At 46.3% G+C, this 13,218-nt stretch overlaps 1 protein-coding gene across 7 annotated transcripts; it reads left to right on the top strand.

Moving 5' to 3' along the window:
* Positions 1–8,253, top strand: LOC110475109 (uncharacterized). Of its 7 annotated transcripts, none has more exons than XM_085561884.1 (8): positions 1–419; positions 1,287–1,372; positions 1,644–1,754; positions 2,052–2,158; positions 2,488–2,579; positions 2,692–2,833; positions 3,460–3,569; positions 4,512–7,802. In XM_085561884.1, exons 2-6 carry the CDS (start codon positions 1,291–1,293, stop codon positions 2,768–2,770), a joined length of 471 nt encoding a protein of 156 aa, XP_085418010.1. In that variant the 5' UTR covers positions 1–419; positions 1,287–1,290; the 3' UTR covers positions 2,771–2,833; positions 3,460–3,569; positions 4,512–7,802. The 7 variants fall into 7 exon arrangements, with proteins under 7 accessions (XP_085418010.1, XP_085418009.1, XP_085418012.1 ...); XM_085561883.1 differs by having other exon boundaries at positions 3,460–3,754; positions 4,512–7,349; XM_085561886.1 differs by lacking the exon at positions 4,512–7,802 and adding an exon at positions 4,175–4,251.
* Positions 8,254–13,218: the final 4,965 nt, after the last annotated feature.

Below are 13,218 nucleotides of genomic sequence, written 5' to 3'. Positions count from 1 at the left end.
GGGGCCGGTGGCGGCGGAGGCGCGGTTGCAGCCCTCCCGGGCCGCGGCCGAGCGGCCTCGGAGCAGGGCTGCGCTCCTTTCCCGGCACCGCGCCCCTCTCCAGACGCCGGGAGCGGCCGCGTGCCGGAAAATGCCGCCGGGGCGGCGGGGCGGAGCCCTGGCTCTGCCCGCCCCTGCTGCTGCCCTCCTTGGAAGGTCAAGGGAGCCGCCCCGTCCCGCCGCGTCCCTGGCTCGTCCCGCCGCCTCCCCGTGCTTTTCCGCCGTCTCCACTCTCGCACAAGCCCCCCGCCTCCCGGCCCCGCTCCGGTGCAGGGAAATGCAGGAGAACACGGAAGCATCGGGGCAGAACCGGCGCTGGAGGTTCCCGAGCCGTCTCCCGGCCCGCAGGAGCAGAGGTGCCCGCCGCCGTGAGCTGACAGGTATGCAGGATGGGCTTTGCCTCGCTGCGTTCCGGTGCGTGCTGCTGCGGCAGGAAAGAGCGAGAGCTCCAAAGCCCTGAGTAGAGCGCTTGGGGAATGGGAGGCGAGGAAGGCTTGGGCTAAGGATGGATTGAAACCGGGCTGCCTGTTCGTGCCCAAAGAGACGTTTGTTATCCACACTGCCAAAACGACCACCTGGTACACCCTAGGTCTGCCTCGTGTTTTGTGTGTTTTTATTTCCTGCTCATGTCATTCCAAAAAGCAAGGGCGGAGCAAATGGGACTGGTTCCCACTGTTGCTGTGTGAAGGCTTTTTACAGGCTGCTGTATTGATGTCGTCTTTTTCTTCACTCCAGGCTTGGCTTTTCCCATCTTTTTCCTATGGCTGCTGCATTGGGTGTCCCCAGGAGGGCTGGGTCCCTCAGCAGGGGTCTTAGGAGTTGCTATGAATTCTGATTTTTCTGAAGGTGTATGGAGGTGTGCTATCAAATCAGCTCTTTTCTCTCCTGATAAGCTTTCTATCTATGACCACCCATGCACTTATGTGTTTTAATCACGTAGCCGGACACACTAAAGCTTTTACTTTCTAAGCCAAAACCTGAAGCAGATGACTGTTTGCTTAGTGTGTATGAGAAGTGGCATTTGTGCTGGAGAGTTGCAGTGGGGAAGAAAGGATGGACTGGATGGGCATGGGAGGAAACACTTGCACAGCAAGGCAAGGCAGTGTGATGATTCAGGAGGAAAAATGAGAGGTTGTTGCTTCTGATCTGTGGGGACTTTCCTTTGGAATGATGGATCAGAGAGTGTGTGGAAGCAGAGAGCATCTTCTGGATATTTTTGCTCTGTAAACTTCTCTCTGGCATCACAGGTCCATGCTGGAGATTGGGAGAAGGGTCCCTGCTGGTTGCTGTGTCCTCGGTGGGCAGAGAGATCTGACCTTGGCCAGATGGGCTGGTGGGTATTGAATCAATCCCTGCCTCCTCGTGAGCAAGTTGTTTGAAGGAGTGGTCAACAGGGATGGCTTTTAGGTGGCTTCAGTTCACTTTCTTTTTCATTTTCTGTTTCTGGGTGTTTTGATCCTGACATGGCCAAACCCTCAAGTTTGCAGAATTAGGGCACTTCCCTGTATGAACTGTGAAATGTCCCAGAAGCTGATCGATGTCTTTGTGCTCCTGCTGTGTTAATTTGGGCTGTGCTTCAGCCTTCTCTCCCTGGGCTCTTGCAGTTGCAGTATCTCTTGGGTGCTGTGCAGAACGGAATCAGGCAGCCAAGCCTCAGGTTTCCCTTCTCCCTGACCCTCTACGCTGCTGGTGTGGCACAGCAGATCCTGAAGCAGGTACTGGAACTTGCTGCATGTGTCACTGCTGGGGTGAAAAACGGAGCCTTGGGGAGTGTTGATCTCCTCACCTTCTCTGTGCTCGTGCATTCTTGACCGAGCTTTTCCTGCTGGGCAAGAGAAGGGGAGGGTGGGCAGCACTCAGAATGAGCCTCGGAGCAAAGGCCTTCTGCAGTTGCTGGGCTGTTCTCCCAGCTTGGAGCGCTGCACACTCACCGCAGCTCCACAAATTGTCGTCCGTGCTTGTGGATTGGCAGCACTGTCCTCCTACACAATGCCAGCTTTCTCTCTTTGCAGAGGAGCACGTGTACATAAAGGTAAAGAGATTCTTTCTGTCACACCAGTATTTGGACCTGAGGAAGGTACCAGGTTTTTTCCAGCTTTTCTACAGTTTTGATTCTGAGGTAAGAGTCCCATTTTAGGTCTCCAGTAATTCTTCAGAAATGTATTAAAACAGCCATAAAAATACAATGAAATCTCATTCTCCCACAGGTAGTTAATTAGAAGCATTTTTCTTATGTTTCATATTGGAATTAAAAACGTTATTTCCATGGGTTTTTTGTTATTTTCTTAATACTAACACACAATGAATTGTGCTGTGTATGCTCTGTGAGCACAAGAAACAGAATATCCTGCCCCAGCTAGCTACAATTCCTCTTTGAGTTTAGATTAAATAACTTTGAGTTCAACTGAAGTATTTTAGAAACAGCAACTTCTAAAATTCCATTTCCAGTGCATGTTTGGGCTGCAGACTGACTGTTCCCAATCACTGTTAGTGATTAAATTTGATAGGAGTGGAAATGGAGAAGTCCAGAACAAGCTGTGGTAAGCCCTGAGCTGGCACTCAGAGGGAACCAGGGTTTTGTGCTCTTAGGAGCAGGTATTCTTTGGAAACGTCTGAATGTCTGATGGTGGTGTTTTTCTTTGTGACTTCCAGTACAAAACAGCATGAGTGGATACTCAGATTTCTTGGGGAAGGGCTGCGTGACAAACATTGCTGTGAGCTTTGTGACTAGCAGAGGATTTTCCAGGTCATTCTTTCATTTTTCAACAGTCCTTTGTGTGACGAGGGCTCCCAGGTAAGAATTGAAAAAGAAAGTCCCAAAAAACCCCAAACCACAGAAGCTTGCATGACTTTGAGATCTCAAGTACCAAACAGAAAGGAACAGCTGACTCTGCCTTGGTCCTCTTGAAAATCTGTTCCTTGTTGGTTTTGTGTATGTGTGGAGGGGGAGATAATTGCTTGTGTCTAAACCAGTCCCATCCTTATCCCCTGAGACTGGAACAGGTTCCTGCCATCACGGAGCCTCAAGTGGGTGACGTGGTTTTGCTCCTGCAGTCGGGGCCTTTTCTTTTTGGGGTCTCTATTCCCCAGCCAGCACATTTGTTATGCGAACAGTGCTTCAGGAGGAGGGAAACTCACGTGCCAGGAGCTCTCAGGTTTGGGAGCATCCACCCTGAGTATTTCAAGTATCAAAATCTTGGACAAAAAGAGAAAATTGTCTTGCTACCTGAATACTTCTTGTAAGAGCAGCACCTGTGGTATGAAGCATTGAAGGGAGAATGTCTTTCCTTCTCTGTAGTTCCTGAGAACAGGTGGCATTCATTTTACCTGGAAGTTGATCAGATACCAGCCAAATTGCTCATTTTAAGTTAGATAATTAGATCTTGGCTGTAACAGAACAAGTTGCATTTTCTGTTTCAGAGTCGTATTCTGGAGATATTACAAAGTGCTGCCCATGTCACCAGAGCTACCTATGAGCTGATGGAGGATCACAGCCTCCTCATGGGGGTCCTGCACAGCTTAGAGCAAAGGTAACCAGAGAAGTACAGAAGAAATGGGAACAATTTTCCTGTCCACAGTAGAAGAATTCTGTGGCTGAGGATGAAAGCAAGGGTGACAGACATGGAGACAGGGGCACCAAGGGCTGCCCTGGCAGAACTTGCTGAACTCTGAGGCCTCCCTTGTGTTTTTGAAAACGGACTCAAGATGCTTTCAGGTAATGGCAGGGGGTGCTTTTTGTGATTTGGAAATCACTCCTTGAAAAAGCAAAATGACACCTTGTGCTGGTGTCTTTACTTTTTAAATTTCAAGCACCCTCAGTTGCCATCCTGTCACAGGACCTGCTGCACAGGAAGTGGCACAGTGATGGATTTGAGCTGTCTAGAACATTATTTCTCCTCCCCTTGCCTCTCCCTCAGAAAAAATCTCTTCTGCTAACATAGAGTGCCCTGACAGGCAAGTGCACCAAAGGTGCAGTAGAATATGGTCCCCTGTAGGAGACGGACCAGCTGCTGGTGAGGATCTGCCTTTTAAATGTGGTTTTCTTTTTTTTTTCTTTTTTTTCTTTCTTCTTTTTTTTTGGTTGTTGTTTTTTTCTGGGTTTTGTGTTTGTTTGTTTGTTTGGTTTGTTTTTCAGGTTTCTGGAGAACAAGGTGATAAATAAAATTATTTTCTTACTCCATACTCTATGGCTAATAAACTTTGGAGACAAGAGATCCCTTTTGCTGGTCACTGAGAGCATCTGACAGCTCGTATTTCCAAGTGCTTTATTTAACAGGAAACTGGTTTGTTCCTTCTTGTGAGTAGGATTGTTGGCTTTGCATGGGCAAAGTCACTCCAGATTTTCCAGCTAGGAAAAGAGTTAGGGAACTCTTTTAAAACAGTCCTGGAGGTAGCAAGCAGCTTGGCTTGGTAATCCTGTGGGGAGATAGAAGAATATCTGTTCTGATTTTTGTCTTCTCTTTTTTCCACAGCTGTTTCTGTATTCCTGACTTCCATTTACATTGGAGACATGGGGCTTGGAGCACAGGAGCCAGATATGTTACCCGTGTCAGATTGATCTGCACTAGTGCAGATTGAGTTACAGGATGACTCAGACACTTGAAACAAGGGGAAGAAACCATTCCATCTCTTTGCAAAAACACTTGGCTCCATCAGGGCATTAATTCAGGGGACTAACACTTAACCTTTAACATTCTGCTCTGCTCTGTCCTCATCGCCGTGAGAGCCTCCTGAGCTGTTCTCATATAGACCTACATTGTTTGGTCAAAAATAATCAGTATTTTATTACTGGGTGCAAACTCAGGGGGAAGATTTGATTCAACATCTCACAGTGGCACATTAACGCTCCAATTTCCCTTTTCTTGAACAGTTTGAGAGACAATATTACTTATGTAATTTTTATTTACAGGCATTTTTATCATTTTGAAGAACCAAAAAGACTGTTTGTGCATGTGTGTGTGCTTAATATCCACCCTCTCCCTAATACAGAATGGGGAAAAAAGGCTGCAGAGCTTCCTACACTGGGGTGTAATTGCAAAGAACCAGGAGACAGCACCATGATTTACTGTTTCTTGGAGAGCCTGGTTGGTTTCATGATACCAAAACCAGTATGAATAGAAGACTGGACTCGGGAATCAGGACAGTCTTCTTGGGTTAAAAAGCTTGAATGGCACTTCAAGACATTTATGTCAGACCTGGTTTATTTTTATTACCCATTTTTTAATAACAAAAAAGCCCCAATCCATTGTGATGTGCGACAAAAGCCCACCTTCCCTCTGCTTGGAACAGGTTGACAGATGGAACTAAAGCCCAGAGGATTTTCTGCTCAGTGATTATACCCAGATTTCTCTGGGAAATCTGGTACATTGTTCTGAAATGTGGCCATGAGAGTAGTTGAGCATGCCAGTGCAGATCTGCAAACATGCAGTGCCTGAGCAAACTGAATGCATTTGGCTGAACTGAGATGAGCTCAGCTGAACCGACCCGTCCTCAGCCCAACCAAACTGTGTTTAGCCAAACCCAGCCGAACCTAGATGAGCTCAGCCAAACTGAAATTCTGCTGAACTTGTATTTCCTGATGTGTAAAGTAACAAGGATTCTGCTGAATTCCAACACATGAGCAAGGACAGCAGGAAAAGTTCTTCCTGAAGTTAATTTACCCCCATGGAACCAGCTGACATCACAAAAGGCAAAGACACTGACAGTGAGTAGGCAATATTATTTATTATTTTCTTCCACCACTTCCTGGGGGCTTTCTTTAAAAAAATATTTCTGACATATTAAGCATGTCCCACAGCATTCCCAAACTTTAAACTGCTGGATTTGCACAGTTCTTCCAATGCATTCTGCTGGCAAGTACTCCGTCCTTGCACCAGGATCTGCCCTGGGTGCTCTTGTGACCGTTAATTATCGTGAGTGCAGTCAGTGCCTAATGAGCTCCTGCCCGACCCTGTGTTCCTGTTCATCATCGTGCTGAAAGGAATGAGAAGAAGATAGTCTTTACCAACAAACTGTGGGTCTGCTGGTACACCAACCCAGATACTGACAGATGAAAGAAGTAATGAATGGAACTATAAATTCAGAGTTCCAGTGCCCCAGTACCCAGAGACCCACCTGGTCAGGGCAAGTCACTCTTAGGCAGTGCTGTGACTGACCTCAGCCCAGGCAAAATCACTGAACTGAAGCTAAGACACAACTGAAAAAATCTTTCAAAGAACAGGGAAGCTAATTCCAGACTCTGTGGATTTGGACAAAGACAAGTGCAGTGACAATGTCTGATACCATTTTCTGAGGGAGGTGTGATTGGAAGGATGAAGGCAGCTGCACATCTCTACTATGAGGGTGCTCATGCACCACATCCAAATACTGAATGGAGTTCCTTATGGTAGGATATCTATCTGGAGCCAGCAGGGAGCCCCGGGGCCCTGGACTGAGCCTCTCTTAGAACAAGAAACAGGGATGAGGGATGAGGCATGCAGATCTTCCAATTTTCTGGGCATCCAGCTTGGGTATCTCTCCAACATTATACCATCTGGTAGAAAGGTAATAGCCAGAAGAATTGTGTTGTGCATGGATATCAGAAACACACAGCCTCCAGTGAAGTGCATCCCTCCAGGGACACCTGGAGGGAGCTGGCCCTGTCCTCTTTCCACTGTGTGAAGTTCCAGCCTTGGCCAGGAACCATCTCTGGCCACTAGCCCTTATTTTTCTGTGACATTTTGGATGTTAATACACATAATTGAAGCAAATGTTAATGCTCTGCATCCCAGCAGTGTGATCATCAGCTGCCTTGGCAGGCAGCTGGGTTTGAAATCAGTGGTCCCAGGACTGCTGGTGGGTGAGCTGGGAGAGCACAGGAGGTCCTGCATGTCCCTGGGCTTGACAGAGATGGATGAGCAGAGAAACGGTGAAGGCAAAAGTTCTCCAGCCCTGACCGGTGATGTGAGCGTGCGTTTGTTGGGTGAGTGTCTCGGGATTATCGTAAGAAAAGAGACGTGAGGTTTCCACAGAGATACTGGATGATTGTCATGCCAAGGGCAGTGGGTGGGGGACACAGCAGAGGATGACAGGGCAGGGGATGCAAGTTTACACTAGTGGCTCCTTTCAAGCACTCCACTGGGTTTCAGTGCTGGAACTGGGGGAAGTGAGGCTTAAAAAACAAACAGAACTCAAGCAAAAAGGACAAGTTTTGTGTGTGACTGGGTTTAATAGTTTCTTCAGTCCTAAAATTGTTTTCTCACAATATGTCTCAAGCCTAGAAAAATGATAACATAGGATGGTTTCAAAGCCTAAATAAATCTTACTGAACACTTGTTTTTTTTTTCATTAATGATTTCTGGGCACTCCAGAAAACATTTCTAGACTTGCCTTGTCTAGAGCCACAGTGGCTCCTTTGATGGCCAAAATTAAATACATGAAGGATAAATATGTGTATTTTAAAGCCAAGTATTTTGCTCAGTAACATGATGAAAAAGTGAAAAAAACTTTAAAATGAATATTTTGTTTAAGTCTTGCAAGCACTCTGAGATTTTCAAGTACACAGACTTCTCCTGCCACTTTTTTAGGAACAGTAAATTCTTGGTAACATGCCTCTGTTACCCTGCAACTTCACATCCATTTCCATGTCTATTGTGTTGTTAGTCCGACTCCTGCCTTGTGGTTTATTTGAGCAAACTGCCTTTTTAAAATTGTTTTTATTACCCTTTGTGAGCATACCAGAGGCCCTAGGTGCCAATAAATGAGAATATTAGTGCTCCCTTTGACTGCTGTTTCCCTTCCCTCTGCTTGTTTCTGACCTAATCCTGAATCTCTGACCAGCCTGCTGAGCTGAATTTTCTGATGATAAAAGGAGGAGCAGTGGGTCAGGAGACACTCCGACCAAATACTGACAGAAGTGTCCCCTCTGTGCAGTTATAAACGTTATGTGTCATTGCTGCGTCACTGGAGGCAGTGAATGTTTCCTACAGGTTATTTTTTCACACCAGTATCTACTTCATCTCTGGTTATACTTACTTTGCTGGCGTTGATCCGGAGCAGGACATACACAGCAAAACAAGGAAAAGAAACATCACGAACGCAGCAAGGCCGACCCAAAAGGCAATGACGATGGAGTCTGTGGGCACAGCAGAGTAATTCTGTCATGTGCATTCTGCATGGCAGAAATAAAACACAGTGAGATGGTTTATCATCTCTAATAAAGGTGTGCCGTTTGAATCATTCCGTTTCTCCTTTCAGAGAGAGGACTCCAAGTGCCAATTTGTTAAAGGTCTTGGGAACCTCCTAACAGGGTATGGCAGCAGGGATGAGGGAAGGGCTGGGAAAAGCCTCCAGAGAGTGTTCTGGTGGCAACATCTGGTGCAGATGTTGGAACATGGCTCCTTTTACATAACCATAGTGCAGAAAGCCTGAGTGGTTACTGCCTAATTCTGCAGGATCTTTCAGGAGAGGCCCCCAGGAAGGGAATTCCAGCCTTGAGAGCAGTTTATACCAAGAGAAATTGCAAGGGGAGTTTGTTGCCAAGTGCCTGTGCCCCTCCCAGCACATCAGTGCAGTGGAAGAGAATGTGCCCCTTGCCCTGTTCAGCTGCAGTGCCCCTGCAGCCACCATAGAAGAGGGCAAGATGCTGCCTGCTTTGCCAGGAGCACATGGTTTATTTCAGGAACAAGAGGGCTGGCAGTGCCAAAGTGTGTCCACAGCCAGTTTAGAGGGAGTGTGAGGTGGCTGGGGGAGCAAAGGGAGCTGCTCTTTCATGGAGGCTTCAGTGCTGTGCTGATTTTATTGCCTGAGCCTTGGGCTCACTTGAGGGAGGGGACGGATCTGCTCCTGCCCCCACAGCACCTTTGGCCACTGGTTCAAAAACGCTCCTTCCTGGTGTCACTGTGGTGCTGGTGGTGTCCTTGGGAAGTTTGGGTGCTCTGCCCTACATTCACAGCTGGTGGCTTACTTCAGATGAGGTGGAAAAAGAAGGGTCATTGACTCCAAGACAAATATTGACCAAGACAAAATAAATCTTCCCTCTGCAAGTACAGAAAACATTGTGTTCTTTGAAACAGGTCCAGTATGTTTGATTGAGTGCTTCTTTGTGAAAAAAGTTCAGTCTGTGTTGGCATCAAAGCCACAAATAGATTAAGGGAATGAGCCCAGCTCCTTTTAAACCCAAAACTAGAGCTGGCCCAGCTGTTCCCTCATCAGAAACAGGAGTTTAGGCTGGGCTACTGAAAAATATCAGTGGGGAGGGCAGCTTGTTTTATTCTTCCTTTACCCAGGGACATTTTGAAAAGCCCAGAGTTTTGAAGTGTTCCACACCATTGGGACAGAAATTAAGAGTTTGGATTTATAGAATTCCCTGTCAGAGCTATTTTGGCTTTTTCTTTTACAAACAATTATAATAGATGTTATGGAATTCACCGAAGCCAAATAAATTGGCTTCAGGGCTCGGGTGGAGCTTGAATCAAGATTTCCTAGGTTTAAATTCTGCAATTAATTGGTTTTTGCTTGTTTGCTTTTGTTTGGTGTGGGTTTTTTTTCTTTAACTGGAATAATGTATTTTCGTATTTTACCAATCTATAAAAACTTTCCTATTGCTAAATTTTGCCATCACATTTTGTGCATATGTGTGTGAGTGCTTATAAATAGCCTATTAGATCATGGGCCAATTAAGATTTTTCATTATTTTTGTAGAAAATTGAGAGAGATGCACAACATTACAAATAGAAAACTTTTCATCTGGGTTTACCTTCATTTTTATGAGACAAATTCAGTCTCAAAAAGTTTCAGGAACTAGCCACACATAGAGGAAAAGAAGTGCAGAGATTCAGGTCTGTGTTTCACATTAAAAAAAACCCAAAACCTAGCAGGCAAAAGTGAACAAGGGAACTGCAACCCCATTGCAGTGTTATGGAACTGTGTAATTCCCTGGGGCTGCCCCAGCAATGGCCCTGAGCACATGGAGCCGATAATCCCAGCAGCAGCTTCTCAGGGAATAAGAATGTAAATATACAAAGACAAACTATATTCATTGCTTGACTGGTGCCTTTACTCAAAACAACAAAAAAATCCCAACCAGCTGTTGGGAATTATTTCCCTTGGTGTTTTCATTAGAACTTGTAACCTGCTGATCTCCCACTGGTATTTGGAGAAGGAAGAATAATAGTACCAAGAGGATGCACTCTCTATTCCTCCTAGGCTGCTGACATGGAAAAAATGTCTATTTTCATCTTCTTAGAGTACAAAAATGCCTGAAAGGTGGTAAACTTCTCTATTTCTCGGGGGGGGGGGGGGTGTCAGAACAAGTGGGACTAAAAAGTCAATACAAAATCAGTTTACCCTGCTTTTTAATGGAAATAAGGCTGATGAGATCACTCTTAGGCACATATGGGGTAATTTCCTCCATAAAACTGTCAACAAATTTAAATTAACAGAGGGTGAGCATCTTGTCTCAGAAGCACAGTTTCTATAAATTTCAAGAAAACAGGCAGCAGAATTAAAATACTGTATCAAGGAGGGAAGTGCCACAACACAAATACCATCTCTGTTACGCACTGGGTGATCCAAATGATAGTAAAATGTTATTAAGGAGAAAATGGGGGAAGGTTTATTCCTGATTTTTGGGTTTTGCTATGCCAGCCACATGCCAAAGACTTACATCTAGCTTAGCTAAGCAGTTTGGGGTTTCTCTAGTTGAATTTGGGGGTAATCATCTGCCCTAACTTTAAAATTGAGAGAATCAGAGGAGCTGCTCATAATTTTCCTGGTCCCAGCACCACCAAATGTTGCTCTGCAACATTAGAGAGCAAGATTTTCTTTACAGAAGGATCTGGATATTCACACCACTTTCTTTAAGGTGAGGCGCTCTAAGTTTGGAGGCAATAAACCCTCAGCTGATCTGAATGCACAGAAAAACTTTTCTAGAGGGGGTGCAGAGTAAGTTTCTCCTTTTTCCTACTGCTGTTCAGGCAAGAGAAGGACAAGCAGCTCCTAACACAGAATTCAACCTCCACCATCAGAAAGGCAGTTTCTTGCATTTTTAGTGAGAGAGACAAGATTCTGAAAGGCAATCGCAATTTCTGGGAACAGATAATAATTTCGCTGTAGTAACCTTGGGAAAAACAATTTTAGTCTGTGAATCCACATCTGAACAGTTACAGCCATCTTCAGTAAACTAAAGAGCAATGAGTAAACCCTGTAACTTTGTTAATGAACTGAAGATACAACCACAGGCAGAGGCTTGACAGAAATCAAGGGAAAGCACTGTCTGCAGCCAAGTGACTCCAACACACCCTGCCTGCTCTCCCTTGGTCTTTGTCAGCCCACCCATCACCCTCGGTTAATCCGCTGGGACACAGCTTGTCATTTTATTTTAGCAAAACCTAATCAGTGCAGTTACATTAGAAAAACCAAAATCATTTGCCACTACAAGTAGCCATAACAAGACACTGCTGTTTCACTGTGCAAAGCCAGGTGTGAAATGGAATGAGCTATGGCAAGGTCAGATTGGTGAATGCTACTTCATATCCTTTGGAAATAAACTGCAAAGCCCAGCAGAATCGGTTTCCGCAGCAGCAAAGCATTTGCACAATAATGGATACTATTACTTTATTAGTTCAGCAGCACTAAATCAAAGGAGGAAAGGTCAAAGAATAGGTTTGCAGCTTATTGTTCCTGGCTAGTGGAAACATATATTTCCTTTACTAAAAGTCTGAATGTTTACCCATTGCAATGTCAGCCTTGTCTCAAGATGAAAACACAGTATTTTTATGAAAACCTCTGCTCTTTCAGTGAACTTTGGTGACAGTAGCACACAGATAACCAGCACGCCGCACTACAGATTTGCAAGTCATCAAATTTCCCCTTAGCAAATGACCAAAAAAAAAAAAAAAAAAATCTGTCCTTGTAAAGAAGAATTAGTGTCAGCAGTCTTATAGCTTCAAATACTGTAAGATAAAGCCCAGAGTGTTTGTTAGTAATTATCCAGCCTGAAGGCAAACACATATTCACACAAACCAGGCACTGGCATGGACTCTGTTGCAGAAAACAAAACCAGGTCAGTGAGACAAGGTACCCAACATTTTCCCTGTGTAAGATTAGCACCTACCACTCCACAATACTTACATTTATTAACCTTCAACTTGCTTCCATCTACTGGAATTGGATCTATGTAATCCCAGTAATATTCATAAGACCAGAAATACTCCGAGGAGTTTGTTCTGTTAGCCATGTCAGTGGTGCCTTTTAAGCCAGCTCAGAACTCTGACCCACTACTTTGCTTCGCAGCACTGCAGCGCCCTCAGAAAGACAATTGCACAACTGGTGTCTGTGCCAATCACTCTGGGGTCCTGCAGCTCAAGGGCTGCCTTGGGACTGAAAACATTTCGTGGCAATGAGTGTTAATGTATGACAGAGATGTACGAGGAGCCCTGAAAACGCAATCCTCGCTTCTTGCCGGTCACTCATGTTATTTCTCAGGATGTTTTAAACTGAGATGGGTGCCCTGTAACTTAGGGACAGGTTGGACAAGTGCCAGCTGGATCACAGACCCTTCTTTTCGAGCAGTGCACTGTTCCTGGGAGCTCCCGAGCACAGCCGGGCTGGAAAACATTCCTGAATGTATCTGGATGGAAAGGACTGGGGTCTGGAGGGGTCACGCCAGGAGTGGCTGAGGACACTTGGCCTCTTCAGCCTGGAGGAGACTGAGGTCAGAGCTCACCGGGAGCTGCAGCTCCGGTCTCTGCTGCCCGTGAGCAGGACAGGACCCAGAGAAGAGCTGGAGCTGGATCCGGAGGGGTTTAGGTTGGCGATCAGGAAAGGCTCTTCCCCAGAGGGGCTGGCACTGCTCAGGCTCCCCGGGGCACGGGCACGGCCCCGAGGCTGCCAGAACTGCAGGAGCCTTTGGAAAGCGCTGCCAGGGATGCCCAGGGTGGGACTGCTGGTGTCTGGGCAGGGCAAGGGTGGCACTGGATGGTCCCTGGGGGTCCCTTCCAGCTCAGGGGGGGATCCCTGACTTAGGTGCGACCTGATAAATCGCCTCATACAAAACCGATGTACCGGAATAACCACACCCTTTGTCGTAGTTCCGTGCCCTTACGAGGTCCGAACGCCGCACGGGCGGCGCGGGCGGGCCCCGGGGAGCGGTTCCGGGGCAGCCCCGGCGAGCGGGGCGGGCGGCGCGGGGGCGGTTCC

Source organism: Lonchura striata, chromosome 2 (genome assembly GCF_050655825.1).
Source record: "Lonchura striata isolate lonStrDom1 chromosome 2, ASM5065582v1, whole genome shotgun sequence".
Classification (NCBI taxonomy): Eukaryota; Metazoa; Chordata; class Aves; order Passeriformes; family Estrildidae; genus Lonchura; species Lonchura striata.
The sequence above is the reverse complement of the archived record's forward strand: the minus strand, read 5'-3'. Positions and strand labels throughout refer to the sequence as shown.